This window comes from Athene cunicularia, assembly GCF_003259725.1.
Source record: "Athene cunicularia isolate RWA chromosome 2 unlocalized genomic scaffold, athCun1 chr2_part1, whole genome shotgun sequence".
Taxonomy (NCBI): Eukaryota; Metazoa; Chordata; class Aves; order Strigiformes; family Strigidae; genus Athene; species Athene cunicularia.
Genome location: NW_020799095.1, coordinates 71,711,659 through 71,729,194, shown reverse-complemented (window position 1 = coordinate 71,729,194; position 17,536 = coordinate 71,711,659). Strand labels below are relative to the sequence as shown.

The window sequence follows — 17,536 nt, the reverse complement described above, 5'->3', positions numbered from 1 at the left end:
GTAATAATTCTTAATATAAAAAATAAGGATGCTTATTCAGGTAAGGGGCAGAATTTGATTTCTGAAATGATTTTACTAAGTAATATGAGTTCCTATGTATGGCAGAGACATAAGGTCATGAAATATCATTAATTAGCACAGTAAATTATTATGTGGGATACCATGACAGACTGCTAATAAAACATACAAAGGCTGTTCTTCCTTTCTGTACTAAAAAGTCTATGCAATTCCTCTTTACACCAATTTATTTTCTTTAAAATAAAGAAATGAGGTAGACCTTAATCCATTAAATACATAATTATTACTTCAGTATTAAAATAACCTAATTTTAATAAATTCAATTAATTAATGATCTTTGAAGTATTTATATTTATTTAGCAGTATCAAATCTGTGAATAACTTGATAAACAATCAATATTTTTTTCTTGTTTTGCAGAGGAATACACATGCAACCTTAAAATTACACTCTACATATCATAATGGCACAAAATCTGACATTACCATATGAACTATGGCCAAGAACCTCTAGAAAAGGATAAGAATAGTTACAGATGAGAACAAAAGTCTTGAACTTCAGTGATTGCTCATTCGGTGTTTATGAGGCACACCTCTGTTTGGAAACATATATTCAGCCATTGATTATGCTTATTATTTTTATTGTGCTCTCAATCAGGAAGCAAACTAGATAATTAGAAAATAGGTCATTTCTTACAGGGATGCTTGATGCTGTTGTTTGTATTGTGAAGAAAGAAAGCAGAAGGAGATTGACACTCTTCTTACACTTCATAATTAGCCTGTGCTAATTTGCAGTGATGTGGTTTCATAAATTGGCATCCAAATTTCTTTACTATTTAATGTTTTCAAGTAAAAAAATAAAAACAAGCTGATACATGATTAAGATCTTTGTAATGTTACTGCTGTAACAGCAGATCATTATCATTATAAATACAAATATGTAATGTTTTTTCACAGTCATTCAATTAAATGATGTCTTTTTCTTCCATTCCACCTGTTCTAAATTCCAGTTCAAAACTGCAGTGAATGAAGTTTTTATGTCTTATTTCATCACAGTTGCAACCATAACTGCTGATTTGAAAGGACAAATGCTCCTCCATAGATTAATTCACTCTGTATGTTCTTTTCAGAAAGATTGATTGATCTGGGAAGAGCTGTGTGTAGCTAACACGTTTCAGATATGGGTTTACTATGTAAACAGTAAAACTGAACTGTGGGTTTCACCTTCTCTCCCAAAGCATGTGGAACTGAAAGTGGGATGCTATAGCTGCTAGAAAAAACACAGAGTCTAATTTGAGGTTATCTCAAGAAAAAAAGAGCTTCTGGGATTTGGTTACCAGTCAAATGTTGACTGTTGCTGTTTGATAAGTCACACTTGACTTGAAAGAACAAGCAGGGACGGATGCTACATCAAGTTCATGGATCAAAAGACCTCATGGTTTGGGAAAGGTAGGGTATTAAATTTGTAACTTAAACTCCTAGGAAAAGTTTTAATGTGTATTTGGGCATTTCAGAAGATGTGCAAAGTTCTACAGGGGGTGTGGGAGAGAAGGGGGAATCATATTAAGATACTGTAATAAACTATGGTAACTAATTTGCAAGTTAAGCAAGGCGGTGCTCTAATAAACTATTGTAACTAATTTGCTAGGCTGGGCAAGGTGGGTAGGTACACTTGAATGATCTGTAAAAGTTAAACAATTAAATGTAAAGTGGGCCATTCAGATTGGAACAATGTAACCGTGTCTCAGAAACCCCACCTAGAGCTGACATGTAACTGCTGTTTGAATAAAATCCAGCCAAAAGGATGAGATCATGAGACTTTTAAAAGATCCAATAGGAGAAAAGCGCGCCAGGAGAGCAAGGCTTCGAGACTTTCAAAAGACCCAATAGGAGGAGGACATGCACCCCAACAACTCAAATGACCCAATGGAAAAGAGCAGGACAACTATCTGATGGGAGGAGATTGGTTAAAGACAATGGCACAAGAGCATACAAAAAGCTGCTTTTTGGAACTGGGGGTGCGTGTGGCAGAGCTGCGGCTCTCCATGCACCCAGCGCTGCTCTGCCTATTGCTTCCCACCCTAAATTGATTGAACCCAAATAAAAATATATATTTTTATAAAAATTGGCTTTGTCTGATTATAACCATACTATTAATAAATTATTTTCTCTAATCCTCACTAATAATTTTTTATTTTATTTTATTTTTACAGTGAAGTTAGCGGCACTCCAAAAGGATAAGTGACTCAAGTTTTCTGGGGTTCCCTGATTTTTTTAATTTAAAAAACCCATATTGTCTATGCACATAATACAAATACACCTAGGGTCTAGACATTGATGACTTCTCTCCCCTTCATCAGCATTATTAATTGTCCTGGGTTGCAGTGTATTCTATTACCATCCTCATGAGCTGTTGAAATCAGGTGGGGCAGTGTTTCCTTGCCTCCTCCCCCCAGACTGTCTTTCTGTTAATGGCTCACCAATGCCATGCAGCATAACCCAGAGATAACTCCCTCTGGACCATCTTCTGTTAATGAGCTTAATCAACATTTGGCCTCATGAGTCATTATCCCATTGTGAGATGCTCCACCCAGAGAGAGGAACCAAGCATTCCATCCTGGATATAATCTGAGATTCTGAATACCAGAGACCCTCCTTTTCCACTGGATTTCCAGAGTACAGGAGCTACTTAGCCACCACTGGACTTTATGAGGAAGAGCAGACCTTCTTTCTACAGGATCACCGCTTCAGGGGGACTGCAGCCACCATTCTACCAGACTGCTACCACCCCCCTGATTAACAAGGTGTCAGGTTGTATCCTGACTCTGTTCGTTTAACCCAGTGTTATCTGCCTTTATATATTTTTTTCCTCTTTTTATTTCCCTATTAAATTGTTATTCTGACTTGGTGTCTCCCACTAGTTTGTTTTCAAACTAGTACATTAATACATACTTATTTATAAAAATTCAGCAGAATATTTTGCTACAATTGGGGAGGAAGGCATACAGGAACCAGCAGAGGTTGTCACAGCTAATTACCAATTACATAACTAATGACTATTAAATCCCATAGCTAATTACTAAAAGTAATTAATAAACACAAATACAAAACACTTTCTAGAAAGCCATTAAAATTCAAAGGATTTTGAAAATCTTACCCTTTATGTTATGCATGGACAGCAGTTCTGACATTTACAGCCATAACAACATAGTTACAGCAAATTTCTATGCACAGAGGGTACACTACTTCTTTCCCAGGGGAAAAACAAGACAAAACAAAACACAGGCCCTAGAGCAAATCAACTGAAAAATGAAAGACTGTTGAAAGTTGCCAAATCTGGTATCCTGACAGAGGTGAGGTTGTTACAGCTCCCTGTTTTCAATCCATGATTTAGAAGCAGTAGTGAGGCTGCATGTATGTTCCCAAGAGGCACACACACAGATTGAACACATACATGCATCAGGTGACACACAGATAGAAACGTGCAACGCTCAAACAAAATGGCACAACCAACCTCATCCTTCTCCAGCTGATCAGGAGGAAGGACGGTTCTGCCAGGAACATGTCTCTTTTTACTTCATAGTTTGTAATTTGGTGCTGGCCCACTATGATATTTTAGATGTATGGCTTCTAAAATCCTATTTAAACTATTTTAAACTAAGTGCCTAAAGATCCATAAATTTAAAGGACTCAGAGAGTAAACTCTTTAAAACCCAGTTTAGGCAACACTAGCCTAGAAGCAGAAGACCTCTTAAGATTCATATTCACACTAGGGCTATGAACAGCTTTTGTCTGCATCTGATAGCTCCAAGAAGATTTACTGCTAGACAGAAAGATAATTAGGTTTTACAAACATTACATTCAGTCATGAATGTTGGGACCTACCTTTCCTGTACAGGAAGTTTGTGCACGTCAGTGTAAATTCAGAAAACTTCCGGATAAAATAGGATTAAGATGGAATTGAAAAATTGAAGCCTTAGAAAAAATAGGTCACCAAAATGCTTACGAATTCAGAAGAGTGATGTTTTTAGACAACGAGTCTTAAAATCCAAAAATTCAAAGTGAAATTTCACAGTGAAATGCTCTTCCTCAAAACTTTCTCATCATTTTCAATATGCTACCTCTTCCCATTATATCAGCCCAAATTAAATTAACTGCTATTCTGCAGTTATAAAAAGACAACTTATCAAATCATAAAACTTTCTCCAGTTTTCTCACTGTTTCACTGTCTACTTACCTCATAAGGTGTTTATTCTTTTGACATGTTAAAAGATTGTCAGAATCATTTTCATATTCTATACAGATATTAAAAACAGTTTAAGTTTATAAAGTGTTATTAAATCCCTGTCAAAGCCTAAGGCTTACAGAGTGAAAATATATTCACATCTGCTTTCCTTATAACATACAGTGATATAACAATACTGTTTTCTTTTATGGTACAGACCTGATACTGAGAACATCCATTATGATTCTTCACTGACTAACAACTCCAGACTAGAAGTTCCACACCATTATAAAAATATAAAGTATAGGCCATTGCCTCAGATTGCCAAAACAGAAGTAGAAATACAAACCAGGGTTGTATTTCCATGTTAAAAAAAATAAAAAAAAAAAAGTCAGAGAGAGCTTGAGGACCCTACCACAGATTTTCAATACCTCTTTATTGTTAACATGAACCCCAGAGTGGTTTAGCCTGTGCCACCCAGTACTCTGTCAGACTGTACTCACACGTGGTGGGTAAGGCAGCATGCCAGAAGTTGTTCCTGAAACACAGTATGTATGAACAGGCCTGCACCAGGTTTGCCTCCCAGCAAATATAGTCCTCCAACATGATTGTCCTGGTTCAGCCAGGATAGAGTAAAGTTTTCCCCAGCAGAGAGAGAGGGGGAAGGGATCTCCAGCCGGGTTATTCATACCATGCTGACGTCAGGTCCAGGGGCAGAAACTTTTCACTTTCGCTTCTGGTGTTGGTTTTTGCCATACATGCGGCGGGTTTGCTCCGTGATCGCTTAGCGGTATTTCTCTGTATATCTTTTGTCTTGTTCACTGTTATTGCTGTTTATTGTTGTTACCATTGATACTGTTGTTGTTCAGATTGTTCTATCACTCTGTTGTATTAAATTTCTTCTTATTTTAGCCGGGGTCTGTGTTTAACTTCCATCCCGATCAGCAAGGGTTGGGGAGGGGCAACGGCAACGTGCTCTCTCATCCCGGCAAGGGTTAAACCTTGCACAATGATCCTGTTAGGCATTGCACTCCTAGGCCTATCTAGCTGAGATGGTACATATACATTACTCTTGTAATGAAGCAAGTTTACACCTCAGTTTCACAGAGCTTCACATACACAAGCGAAGACACTTAAATGTAAAAACATTACAAAGAAAACTATTTACACTATACTTACTTCAGCATATTTTAAAAATCATTATTCTTCATTACATTTAAGTGTAGGGATCACTATATTTCATTCTTTCCCTTCAGTATTAAAACATTGATATAGATAGGGAAAATAGTTATAAAATTCAGATTAAAAAGTACTTTCTTAAATTATATTTCCTCATTATTAAGTCTATAAATGTGTACTAAAAATATATCATCATATTAATTTTTAAGATAATGCTCTTCAGAAAATCCAAAACTAATAATAACCCCCATCCCCAAAAGAGATTTCCTCTCTCTTAAAGAATCCTGTTTGGATTCATTATCCATAACTTAAACTTTGTGGAAAAAAGGAGAGGGCAATGCATAGAGTTTAAGAATAAATATTTCAGCTCATACTACTTCTGGAATTATGGAATACATTTTTAATGAAATGGCAATACTGCAGTTTTATAAATACAAGAATGATATTAATTTATTATGGTATATGTGTTGAAGCACACATTCGGTAATCCTCCCAAGCCTGTGTTTCAACAAAAGAAAGCATTTAAAATCATAAAGTATTAGGCACACTTGAGTTACATCCTAACAGAGGCTTGAAAAGATCAAAAAGTTCTATTCCAGTTTGGCTGAAGGGCTCACATCATGCCATGATGCAGAAATAATTCTGTAGACAGTAGGTTTATTTAGTGCTTAGCAAAACATAGCAACTCAAAAATTTCATAGTGTTAAAGCAAAAATTAGGATAAAAAAGGAATTAAAAAAAAAAAAAAAAATCCCACCCACCTACACTTTGAACATTGTATTTCATCTACCAGACTTGATTAACTGCAACATTAGCCAGATCACCACACTGACAGAAATATAGAATACCCACCTGTTTTGGGGTCAACAGAAAAATATGGCTGTCCCTGAAGAATACTGTACACTACTCTTGCACTGTTTCCGTATGTAGGGTCATCTGCATCTGTGGCTGTGACCTGTAGAACTGATGTACCTGTAAATACAGGAAAATAAAAGTTAACTGATAATAAATATAATTTTCTGATTAATATACATTTTTTAGATGCAATTTTGAAACCTCTACAGTCCTCCTACAATTGAGATTAATAATATTTTCTCTACAAGTTATCATCCTATCATATTTTTAAGGAAAACTATTTATACTCATTTAGAAAAACACTTTTTCTCTTTTTCTCTCTGTAAGTATATGGCTTAATTACATATTTATAGACAAATACTAACTACATAGCATGCATATTTTTACATGTTCACACATTTAGATCCCAAACATGGATATTGCTTAGACTTCTGAACAACTCATATTTATGAATTACAGGATTATCTTCATCCACAATACAAATCAATGCTGAAGTACATATTTTAAAAAATGTGCATAAACACTTCCAAATCAATAAAAGATACGAAGGGAATAAAAAAAATCTAGCAATTGGAAGGCATCAAAGATCTGAAAATGAAATAATTACTAGAACCTTGTAGGAATTCCAGTGATGGATCCAAATTAGAAAGATAAGGAGTTCAAAAGACAAATCTTTGTATGCTGTTAACAAATACCATTAGAAAAATAAAATCACAGTTTCTAGCATGTCACTAAGTGGGATAACTTATGACTAACACTTTGTAGAAGGTAAAATGCATAAGTACTGCACAGATAGAGACAAGTTATTTTACATTTTACTAGTACTTTTCAAGACATTTAATAATGAATTTTTGCTATCACCACCCAACACTTCACATAAGAAATAAGTAAAAGAAATATTAGCAAGTTAATAACGGTTCAGTCTTCATCCCATTTGTTTAACCTTCTACAGAAACTGCTTTCTACAGAATCCTTTAGCCCAGTATAAAAATACAGAAATAATAATAACACAGGCTTCTCCCATGTAATTCTACGTCTGAAACTGACTTCTCAGTTAAAGTAGCCACTGAGGCATCACCTCCACTCTGGGGTGTTCCATTTCACACCTTTATTGTGAGAAGAAATATGTTTTTGAATTGAATCCCCCGATCTCCCCCACATGTACTTTGATTTGCCTCATGGAACAGTTAAAGACCATGCTAACTAGATTCCTTTGGATGAAACTAAACCAGAAGATGTGCTTCAGCAGCACATCTGATTTATTATGACTGCTAATCGGCATTTAGTCTCAGACACCAGACAAGAGCTAGCCTGGAATAAGACTTCACAAAAACATAGGGTGTGGACATTGGATCCTCAGTTCCAACTGTTTTACTTCATAGAACAGTTTATGTTGCACAGAACTGTTTGATAATGCGCACACCCTCAGTGTACTCATGGAGTCTCACTTTGAGTACAACAAAGTAAGCAAGCAAATCTTCATAAATTTGGATTCTTCATTGTTTGAGAAACTATTCATTCATTTGTGCCACACTAACTTGAACACCAAAAGTTGATTTTTGTATCTCTACTGGAGATTTAGTAAAAGGTACAGCAAATGTGTCTACATACTTAAATATAGTGTCTTCTGGTTTCTGAATAGCCCAAATACATAGTCTTATAGATAAATATATTAACACAGCAAATATAAGGATACCTTGATGAATTTGAAGTTGAATGCTGTAATAAAATCAGGCTAGAGCTAGCAGTCTGTTCATAGTTATTCAGGAGTTAATGGTAAAACTGACTAATTTACTGTATTTGGGGTTACATGGTAAGGTAAACAAATACAATTAATTTTTTTCTTAAAAGTTCTAGGAATCTATTCAGTCATATTTATTTCCTATCTAAACTTAGAATAAGAGTTCCTGCAAGCCACATTATGTCACTTTAAAGAACAGAAAATGCATTTTTTTCCCCCTAATATATAGCTTATCTAAATACTACAATGATCTATTTCTGTAGCCCATGTTGGCAATAATTTCTAACTTGAGGTGGAAAAGCTGTGACCCTTCTATCTTCTAGTTAAGCTTGTTGTATTGAAGGGTGTCCACACTAATTTGTTGGTTTACCTTTATTCAAGGCTTCATTATTTTACATTGGAACCTTGTGAAATCATTAAAGATTTATAGGTTGCTGGTACACAGTGACTACATTTTTTTTTTATTTGCACACAATAAAAACATACCCATCCAATAGGTATAGTCTGTCACCTACCAGAGTTTGTTAACCATAGTGCTGGGCAACTTCTGTACCTTTTTATCTATAGATTTTCCTGCTTCCAGGAGAAGCTACCAACAGTTGCCTGCTCATTCAACAGACTGAGTTCCCATTTGCACTTTTTCCCAGAGTTCTAGAAAATCATGGTAGGTTTTGGAATGGATTAACAGATTTTGGCTTTTCCTGAAGAAAATAACAGAAATGCTGGGGTTTCACAGTTCTCTCATTCTTCAGAGACCTTCTTGTCTCCTCTCCTTAATTTAAAAGGTAGGGGATAGAATCTGAGTGCTCGTCTTGCTCATTGATGTGGGACAAAGAAACATGGCTAGTGAAAGGCCATACCTCACATAAGCAGCTGACAGGTCACTTTAGCATGAATGGAATGCTATTGTACCTTAAAATTCACCACAGTGATTTTCTAATACAGCTGTATCCCTCTCGAAGAAACACCTGATAATAGTAATTTGGTATTGAAAAGTGGCAAAATGTTCTATTTCCACCTAAAAGAACACTTAGAATCACAAGTTTTAACTCCCCACCCCTCCTCTCAAACCCTCATTCAGTGCAATGTAGCTCAGCAGCTGCTTAACTTTTTCAGTGTATTACACAAGCACACTCAGCATCTTATACTGGCCTTTTGCCTAACTCTTGACTGATTTGCTGAGCACAGAGGAAAGACATCTTGTGAAAACTGTGGGTTAGAATGCCTTGAGAGAAAAAAAAGGTAAAGAGGGTACCTTTTACCTTCCAATTACTTCTTTTAAAATTAGAATAATTCAGCTCATCAACAAGACAGACACATCACTATTCCAAATATATTTATACCATTCAGATGCAGCATCAGTTTTTGCTGTTGAGCTACATATAATGAAGGATTTTGATGGAAAAGTATACCATACAGTTACCTGTTTTTAATGTTAACAATTCTGAAGACAATTATCTAATACAAAAAAATAAGGAACTAAGTTCCCTAAAGACCACAGATCAGATATGAACATCAGACCCAGAGGCATATCTTCCATACTTTCTTCACTAAGCTGCTGCCAAGAAAACCTCAAAATTTTGCTATGAAAGCATTTTGACACTCCATTTAGGCAATAAAAAAGATTTTTTTCCCCAAAGTGGAGGCTCTGCTTATTCAGAGTACAACTGCCTTTCCACATGATTTCCCACTACAATTTAGAGATTATATATTAGGAATTCTTTCTCAGCCAATGCTTTATACAGAGCTGTAAAATATGTCTGCATATTCTAACACCACCCTGTAAGCTTTGTCTTTTTCCTGTTAGCAAAACCAAGGATCATTCCATTTGGAAAACAGAATTGTAGTTTTATTTCAAAATAACTTCTTCTTTCTCTTTTTATATGTTTACATAAAAAAATTTGTAATGTTACATATCAAAGAAAAGCTGAAGGTAAGTACTTCAGTCTGTCTCTCTGAAGACAAATTTTTAATGTTTAATGAGGCAGTTCAATAAAACATGTCTGTTGAGAATGCAAATCTGTATGCATGACTTTCCATAGTTTGCTGCAACTGTTAAAATCTCAGATGGATGAATATTGAATAAAAAGTAAAATAAGTGGAAAAAAATGGTTTAATGAACACAGAGATTTCCTGCCTAGCTAAACTAATTCTTAAAATTGTCTTAACACACTAACAAAACAACACAACGTGTTTTAGTTTCATTCTACATTAGAAAACAGTGATTTTGCCAGGAAATCAACACTTCCAGTGACTATATTACTGATTCAAGTCCTCATAGCAGAAAAGGTCAGTGTTTTGTCTGTTAGCTATCTTCATTAGAAGATAAAAATCAAGCAACACAGGAGAATGGCACTTCTCACACAAATCACATTTATGGACACCATAAATACTGTCTTCCAGATTATCTGAAATTATGACTACATCACATTATAATACCCTGGAAAGACTTTCAGTAAAGTCCAATGTGTCTATTAATTTCCTAAATAGAATTTATTCTTCTTATGCATGACCTCAACACTAGAAAATTTAATATGCAATTTCATTCATTTTGAAGCTTTCTGAAAATGAGCAGATATGGAAGGCTTTTACTGATGGAAAAAAATATTTTTATTTCTTTTTACATTTAGATGATGACTCATAAGCCTTAAAAAAGAGCACAGTTACAGGTCTCAAGGAAACTGAGTTTTTTACACACAGAAGAAATCATTTCAGATATAAACCTTGGTTCTTGAGCCAACTCTTAGGAAGAAGGTTCAGTGAAGGCAAGGAATAGGTGTTTTCTTTCTGCTCTTTCAGCATAGTACATAAAGCATAAATAATATGTTCACTTTGTGCCACAGTGAACACCGTGAACTAATATTTGGCAAATAATTTAAAAACCTTACCTGTACTTTCTTGTCAGTGACCTAAACCAAGAAAAAACATAAAGATCCTACAGCTTTTACACGTAGATCAAGAAATGTTCAATTTGTGGGAAAAATACTAACTAACTTCCTGAGGAGACAGACAGGAACCTGCTGCTGAAACTAAACAGCATAACGAAGATCAAAAATACTACCTGCCACTCAGTATGAGGGTTGTTACAGAGAGACAGTAACATTGAACATTCTTTAAATTACCATGTAAAAAGCAGAAGAAACTTTTAAAGTAGTGAGGCATCCTTAGGCATTCTAAAATAACAAGAAGTTTGGTTATGTATGGACTCCACAACTAAATGTCAAAAACCATGCTAATTACAGAACTAATAAAAATGGCATAGAGATCTCCATTACTTGAGATAAAGAATGTATCCTGCGGAAGCAAAAATAGAATTGGTCTTCCTGAGATTGCAGACAATAAAATGCTTTCAGTATGCCACAAATACAAACAAATCAATAAGGGAAAAAAAAAATAATTATCATAAATTTGCAATGAAATTATATTGTATGCCTACAGTAGATTGACTGTATCGTGGGATATGAGAATGCAGTTTTATTCACACAGCAGGAAAGCTTTGTGGAATAGATAATTTAATGATTTACCTCAGGTACAACCAGTATAGTATTTCATTTATAAAACATATGCATTAATGCTTTATTTTATCACTAAAACTTCCTTGGTTTACCATATCCACTCTGTTTTGTAACCCAAAATGCCATCCCAGACTAATTATTCTAATTGTTCTTTGGAAAACAGTAACTTGTATAATGTAATTGTACAGTAATACCAAGATACAGACTACTACAGAATTATGAATAATATCTATATAAGAGTACTACATTTTGAGAGGATTTAAAAAAAAGAATTTTTATAAATAGAATTAACAAATAAAAAATAATTATATTAGCTACTTTTGACTTTGAGGATAACATTGAATTCCTTTCTGCTGTCTTTCCTCCTATGGAAAAAAAAAAAAAAAAAAAAAAAAAAGGCTTCCACAGGGGAAGGAAATAGTCAAGTAATTGGAATGGTCTCTATTAAAGACAAAGGAAACTGAAGAAAGAGGAAGACAGACTTATGCATTTTTGGAGACAGTCAATAAAGGAAATTAATTTTACATCAAGACAGTCTGTGGTGTGATGAAAGACAACTGACATGAGAGCTTAGATGCTACTGAAATTAGCTGCAACTCTAACAGCTTTGTGCCACAGTGAACTATCAAAGACAAATGAAGAGGTTTTGTATAGGCCCATAATATTCTTACTGGGGGTTCTATCCCCTAACTGTAGTACTTCCCACAAAGGTGTATTGCTTAAATAGTCCTGGTGTTATGACTTTATTCACAGAAATACTGCCCTTCTGTACTTTCACAAATTTCTCTTGGGAATGGTATTTTCAATAGTATGCTTTGATGGTTGAAATAGGGAGTTCTACGTTAAAAACCATATTCTGTTATACGCACTAGCATCATTGTGTGTACGGGGTGGAGACCTACAGGTTTATAGCTCTGAGAAGTAAAAGATGAGATCAAGGAAATCAGTATCTGAGAGGAAGCTATGGTTTAAGAGACAAATGAACAATTTACAAATTATTTTAAGGAATCAAACCATATTTGATCTATAATCTGAAAAACTTTATTAGCTGGATACTGACCAAACGAGAATGGTTAATAAAGATTGTTCTTCTGGTAGAGATCCAGAATAGGCTATTAGAAATAATAATGTTTATAAAAATGATAATAAAATGTGGGAGGTGGGGGGAAAAGAAATTACAAGCAAAAATTAGGCAGCATTTCCCAGTTAGAGCGAAACAGACAGTGGAAATAAGAAAATTCATAAAAGGGAAGTTGAATGATAATATGGAAACAATGACCTATGAAAGAAGAAGATAGAAGGAAATAAGAGGAGACCAAAGAAAGATGTTTTTCCCTTCATGTATTCTTGTTGCAAGAGGGACCACAGGAAAAAAATGGCTTAGGGCTCTCCACAGCTGTGAAGAGACATCTGAAATAGCACACTGTGGCAGGACTTGGAAGAGAGGACTGGAAAGGTAGAAAAGTGCTAAAAAGTACCTACAAAGAACACAGTATTAGGACAAGACAATTATGATGGGGACAGGTAGATTATTTTCTACATCATTTATGGGGGTCATTTTGAGAAGAAAATCAAGGAACTGCTCCCATGTACCAGTGTAGTGGCAGTGGAAGTGAGAGAAAGGAAGAAGAGACAGTAATAAAGTCAGGGGAAAAGAAAGAGAATAGGGGACTTTTTTTATATAATTTTAAAACATGATATTTGCTAAGCTTGAGAGTTCATTTAATACAATCTGCTTTTGCATGGTAGATAGGAAAAGATACTTATTCTCTATTTCTTACATGACCAGTGCCACTTAGGTCAAGGAAGAAGCTACTGGTGTAAAAATCAGTCTCTGATTCCAAACTCACAGCTCTGAACTCCACGGTTCGGGAATAAGATTTAATATATTTGGGTCTTTCCATGACTGGTATGATTACTAAATGTTTACAAATATTTCATATGCCACACTTCATTTGTATATTCAAGAAAAAAATTGCAAATATGTTTGGAATGCACTATATTTACTATGCACATCTGTGATAGTAGCTGTGGTTTTAGCCTGTTTAGTCGCTACACATGAAATATTTCTTTGCATGCTGTGAAACTGTATGCAGTTCAAATAGTCTGCTGACTTCCACAAACGGATTAAGCTTCTGTCATTACACAACCATGGATGTCTGAATTCAGCATAATAATGTCTGGTGATACCACAGAAGAGGAACAGAACACAGATTCCTAGTTCACAATTAATTTCACATAATCTACATAAGGAAAGATGTCCAAGGTACTTTCCCATCCAAAATAATTATATTAACAAAATATGTATCTAACTTTTAAGTACATAATAAAACTCTTGCTATTATTTTCTGATCTATTAATGAGTGATCATTAATATTCAAAGTGATCAAATGATGAAAATCCAATAAGATTCAATGATGATATTAATTCATTCTATGTATGATCAATATTGTTAAAAGAGTTGAGTAACTACTTACATTTTAATATTTTTCCCTTTTAATTTTTTAAAATTCTACTCTGAAGTCTGTCACCTGCTTGTTAGACAAACAGCAAGGAAAGAAAAACAAATAATCTACTTTTAACTTGGGAAATACAGACACAACTTGGATTTGAAGGTTGTTTCTTAGATGGGGTGTGTGTGGACTTTGGGGGAAAGGGAAAAGTGTGTGTTCATGAGGTAACTATCTGTACTGTCCATTCAGTAGTAAAAGACAGCAGACATCTTTCACAAAGACCAGTCACGACAGTTAACCTTTCTTAGAAAAATATCTAGCACAAAAGTCATATTTCCATCTGTCTATCATAGATTAGTTATGTAGCTTTTATGTTCTGATATTAGAGGAAAGTTATAAACTAATTTAAACAGTAGAGACTCAATAAATAAAGATAACTGACTACATAATATAACACCTCAAAGAATAAAAATATCTAAACTACATTTCTAACAGGGAAAACCAAAGACTGGTACTTTTTGAACTTCAGTTCACTTTATAAGAAACTTAATAAAGGTAAATAAATATATGACACCATGGTCTAAAATAATCTATAAAACTACTGTTCCTTTGTATTTGCTTAATTCTGTTAATTGCATAGACTATTCATGTAGACATAAGAGAATGCCCTAAATTGTGCACTTGAGTGACGATATACGAATACATCTTGTTTTTAGAAAGTACCATTTGCCCAGGAATGTCTGTTAAAGCATTCAAGAATAAGAGTGACTTTTTCCTACAGTCAGTCAGTCAGTCAGTCAGTCAGTCAGTCAGTCAGAGTGTGGGGGGGTGTGTACACTCTTTTCTTAATGTGAACATCCCAAGTAACATCCAAGGTTGCATTTGATGTTTTCTTATCATTTCTTCTCAACTGTAATATCTTTTACATACAATCAGTGATACAATAATGTGTCATAATTTTGTCAACAGTATGTAGCATTTTCACTTATTAAAAGATTTTTGAATAGAACAATTTGTTTTCCTTACCCATTTCAGACATCTCTGGCACAGTAACAATGTATGGTCCATCTGTAAATTTTGGTGCGTTGTCGTTGATATCCTGCACTTTGATAATAAATTCAGATTCAGGCTCAAGTGGCTTGTTTGTCCGTCTATCAATAGCTTGGGCATGAAGCACATAGTGTGTCTTCTGCTCTCGATCTAGGCTTTTGGTTGAATGGATGTCTCCAGTCGTGTCATCAATAATAAATATAGTCCCCGCCCCTTCTCCAGTAAGAATGTATTTGACTGATCCATCACCTTTGTCGGAATTGGAGTGCAGCTGTAGAATATACACATAAAATCATATAAAGTGACATTAAATTTCATAAAAGGTTATTGCACATAAGATATAAAAACTATAATACTACCGTTACCACCATTCTACTTAATTTTTAACCTTTCCACCTCTTGCCATAATTCTTCATGTGCTATTTCTGGCAAGTCAATCATTTTGTTCAGGGTTATTTCCTGCCAGCATAGTTCACTTTTTAAGCTGGGATTTCTTGGGTCCTACACCCATTCTAGAAAACTTCCCAAAGTCAATAATATACTAGTAACTGGGGTGGTTTTTATTTTATTTTGTCTTGGCTCTAGTTCTTCTAGTAGTTATCTTACAGCACTCATGGCTATAAACTCTGCCTTAAGTACTAAGCCTAAAGCAGTCACACTGAGGATCGTTTGCTTCAATGACTGTAGTTCAGTCCTACCACCTAGGTTATCTTCTGTGGACAGCATCCACAAATGAAACTGTGTACTGTGGCAGTGACAGATGTCTGTCCAGGATTACTTAACCCCTCAGCAAAACACAGCCATTGTCTCTGTTTTTTGTTTGTTCACTTTTAGAAAGTTATTTATAATGAAGTAATGAACTTTGGCTGATACTTCCAGCTGTTTCATTGTTCATTTTGTGCTATGAAGTATATCATACCTCTTCTTGAGTAGAATAAATCTTTTACTGGGGAGGGAGAAAAAAATCACTAAGTACCTTGGTGTATTAAGAGATAACATGAAACAGCTACCCATTAAGTCTCAGTGCTTCTAACTTGACTAAAGAATTGCCTGTTTAGATTAAAAATGAACATGGTTCTCTGAAAAGGAGCAGTGATTTTTGATAGAGGCTTTGTGTTTTTTTTCTTTAAAATGACTGAGAACAGAATGTATTTATTGAAGTGCACAATGAGAACTAAGTGCTAATGCAGAAATGAACAGTCTCAGGCATTATGCAGTTATATTCTGATGATAAATCAGAAGAGAAATTTTTTAATTTTAAAAACTCACTCATATTATCCCACTGCCCTGACTACCTTTCAAGTATCTGCAATGTGGCATTACTAAGTTTCTATACAGAATCTGAACAAAACAGAAGCAGAATGCCGGGTATTATTTTTAATTAATGGAACACAAGGTGTCAGTTTCCAGACTCCTTTCCAGTCTCAGTTCAGAAACTATTTAGGGTTGGATTGATAGAAAATAATACTTTGGAGATAGAAATCATCTTTTTTTTCTGACTTAAATCATAAGATACAGAGGTGTTGCTATTTTATCACTCTGTCCTTGTGTCTTTTTTTGCCAGGTCGTCATCTTGCCTTTAAAATTATCTAGCTTGCTATTTGTAAAAGGAGTAAACGTACAGTGCTTGATGACATTTTTAATCTCACGTATTAAATCTACGAAACTATGGTGTCTCACATAATTTATATCTTGTCCTGTAGTAGGATTTGGGAGGAAGAAGTCTAATAAAATTGTCAGCTCATATAAACTTCAGTGTAACTTCAGTCAATGTACCATATACTTACTGAGCCACAAGGAGATCTGACTGAATAACAAAAACAAAACTGAGTCACCACTGTGGACCCATATTTTTAATACTGAAAAAGGAAGAAAGAAAGAAGCTGAGGAAGGGTCATTTGCTTGGTTTTGCCTTTATGGAACTGCAGGGCAGTCTTAAACCTTTCCTTTAAAGTAGTGATGGCCAAAATTGTGGTTACATTTCTTTTTAGATGCAGAATAATAGTGTATTCTTTTAACAAAGGAATAGTTAACTCAATGTAAAATGCCAGGGATGCAAACTTCCTATAAAATCAAAATGTTCTATAAAAAGACTTATTCTTAAAAGCAAGAATAATAGGTATTCTGGTAATCTAACCATGGTTTGCTGGTATTCTGATTTTCAGAAACAATCAGAATTGGTTTTCTTTTGCTGCAGGTTCCTTTTTTGAAGATGAATCCTAAGTATGAGTTTTTGCAAATGTTAACATTTGCCTCAGAAAGGTTGTCTCTAATTTATGGGAAAGAAACTCAGGAGAAAATTTGTATGCCCAGGAAAACGACAAATTTGCTGAGTTTATGAAGCTATAGGAACCCAGGTTAAAACTATCTCAAACTGAAAAAGATGAGAAGAATCTCCATCCTCTTTCTCTCCTATTAACTCTGCATGCATATATGTAAAAGTATATTCAGGTATACAATATAAAGATCCCAGCAAAAAATCACTGTAGTTGTATATTAAACT

At 34.7% G+C, this 17,536-nt stretch overlaps 1 protein-coding gene across 15 annotated transcripts in view; it reads right to left on the bottom strand.

Moving 5' to 3' along the window:
- The window catches only part of CDH18 (cadherin 18), a 578,978-nt gene that overhangs the window by 143,478 nt on the left and 417,964 nt on the right, over window positions 1–17,536 (bottom strand). For all 15 annotated transcript variants that reach the window (XM_026842284.1, XM_026842282.1, XM_026842297.1 and 12 more), the window contains 2 exons: window positions 15,010–15,304; window positions 6,272–6,391 (listed from right to left, as the gene is read on the bottom strand). In XM_026842284.1, coding sequence (XP_026698085.1) covers window positions 6,272–6,391; window positions 15,010–15,304 — 415 coding nt within the window. The remainder of the gene's footprint in view (window positions 1–6,271; window positions 6,392–15,009; window positions 15,305–17,536) is intronic.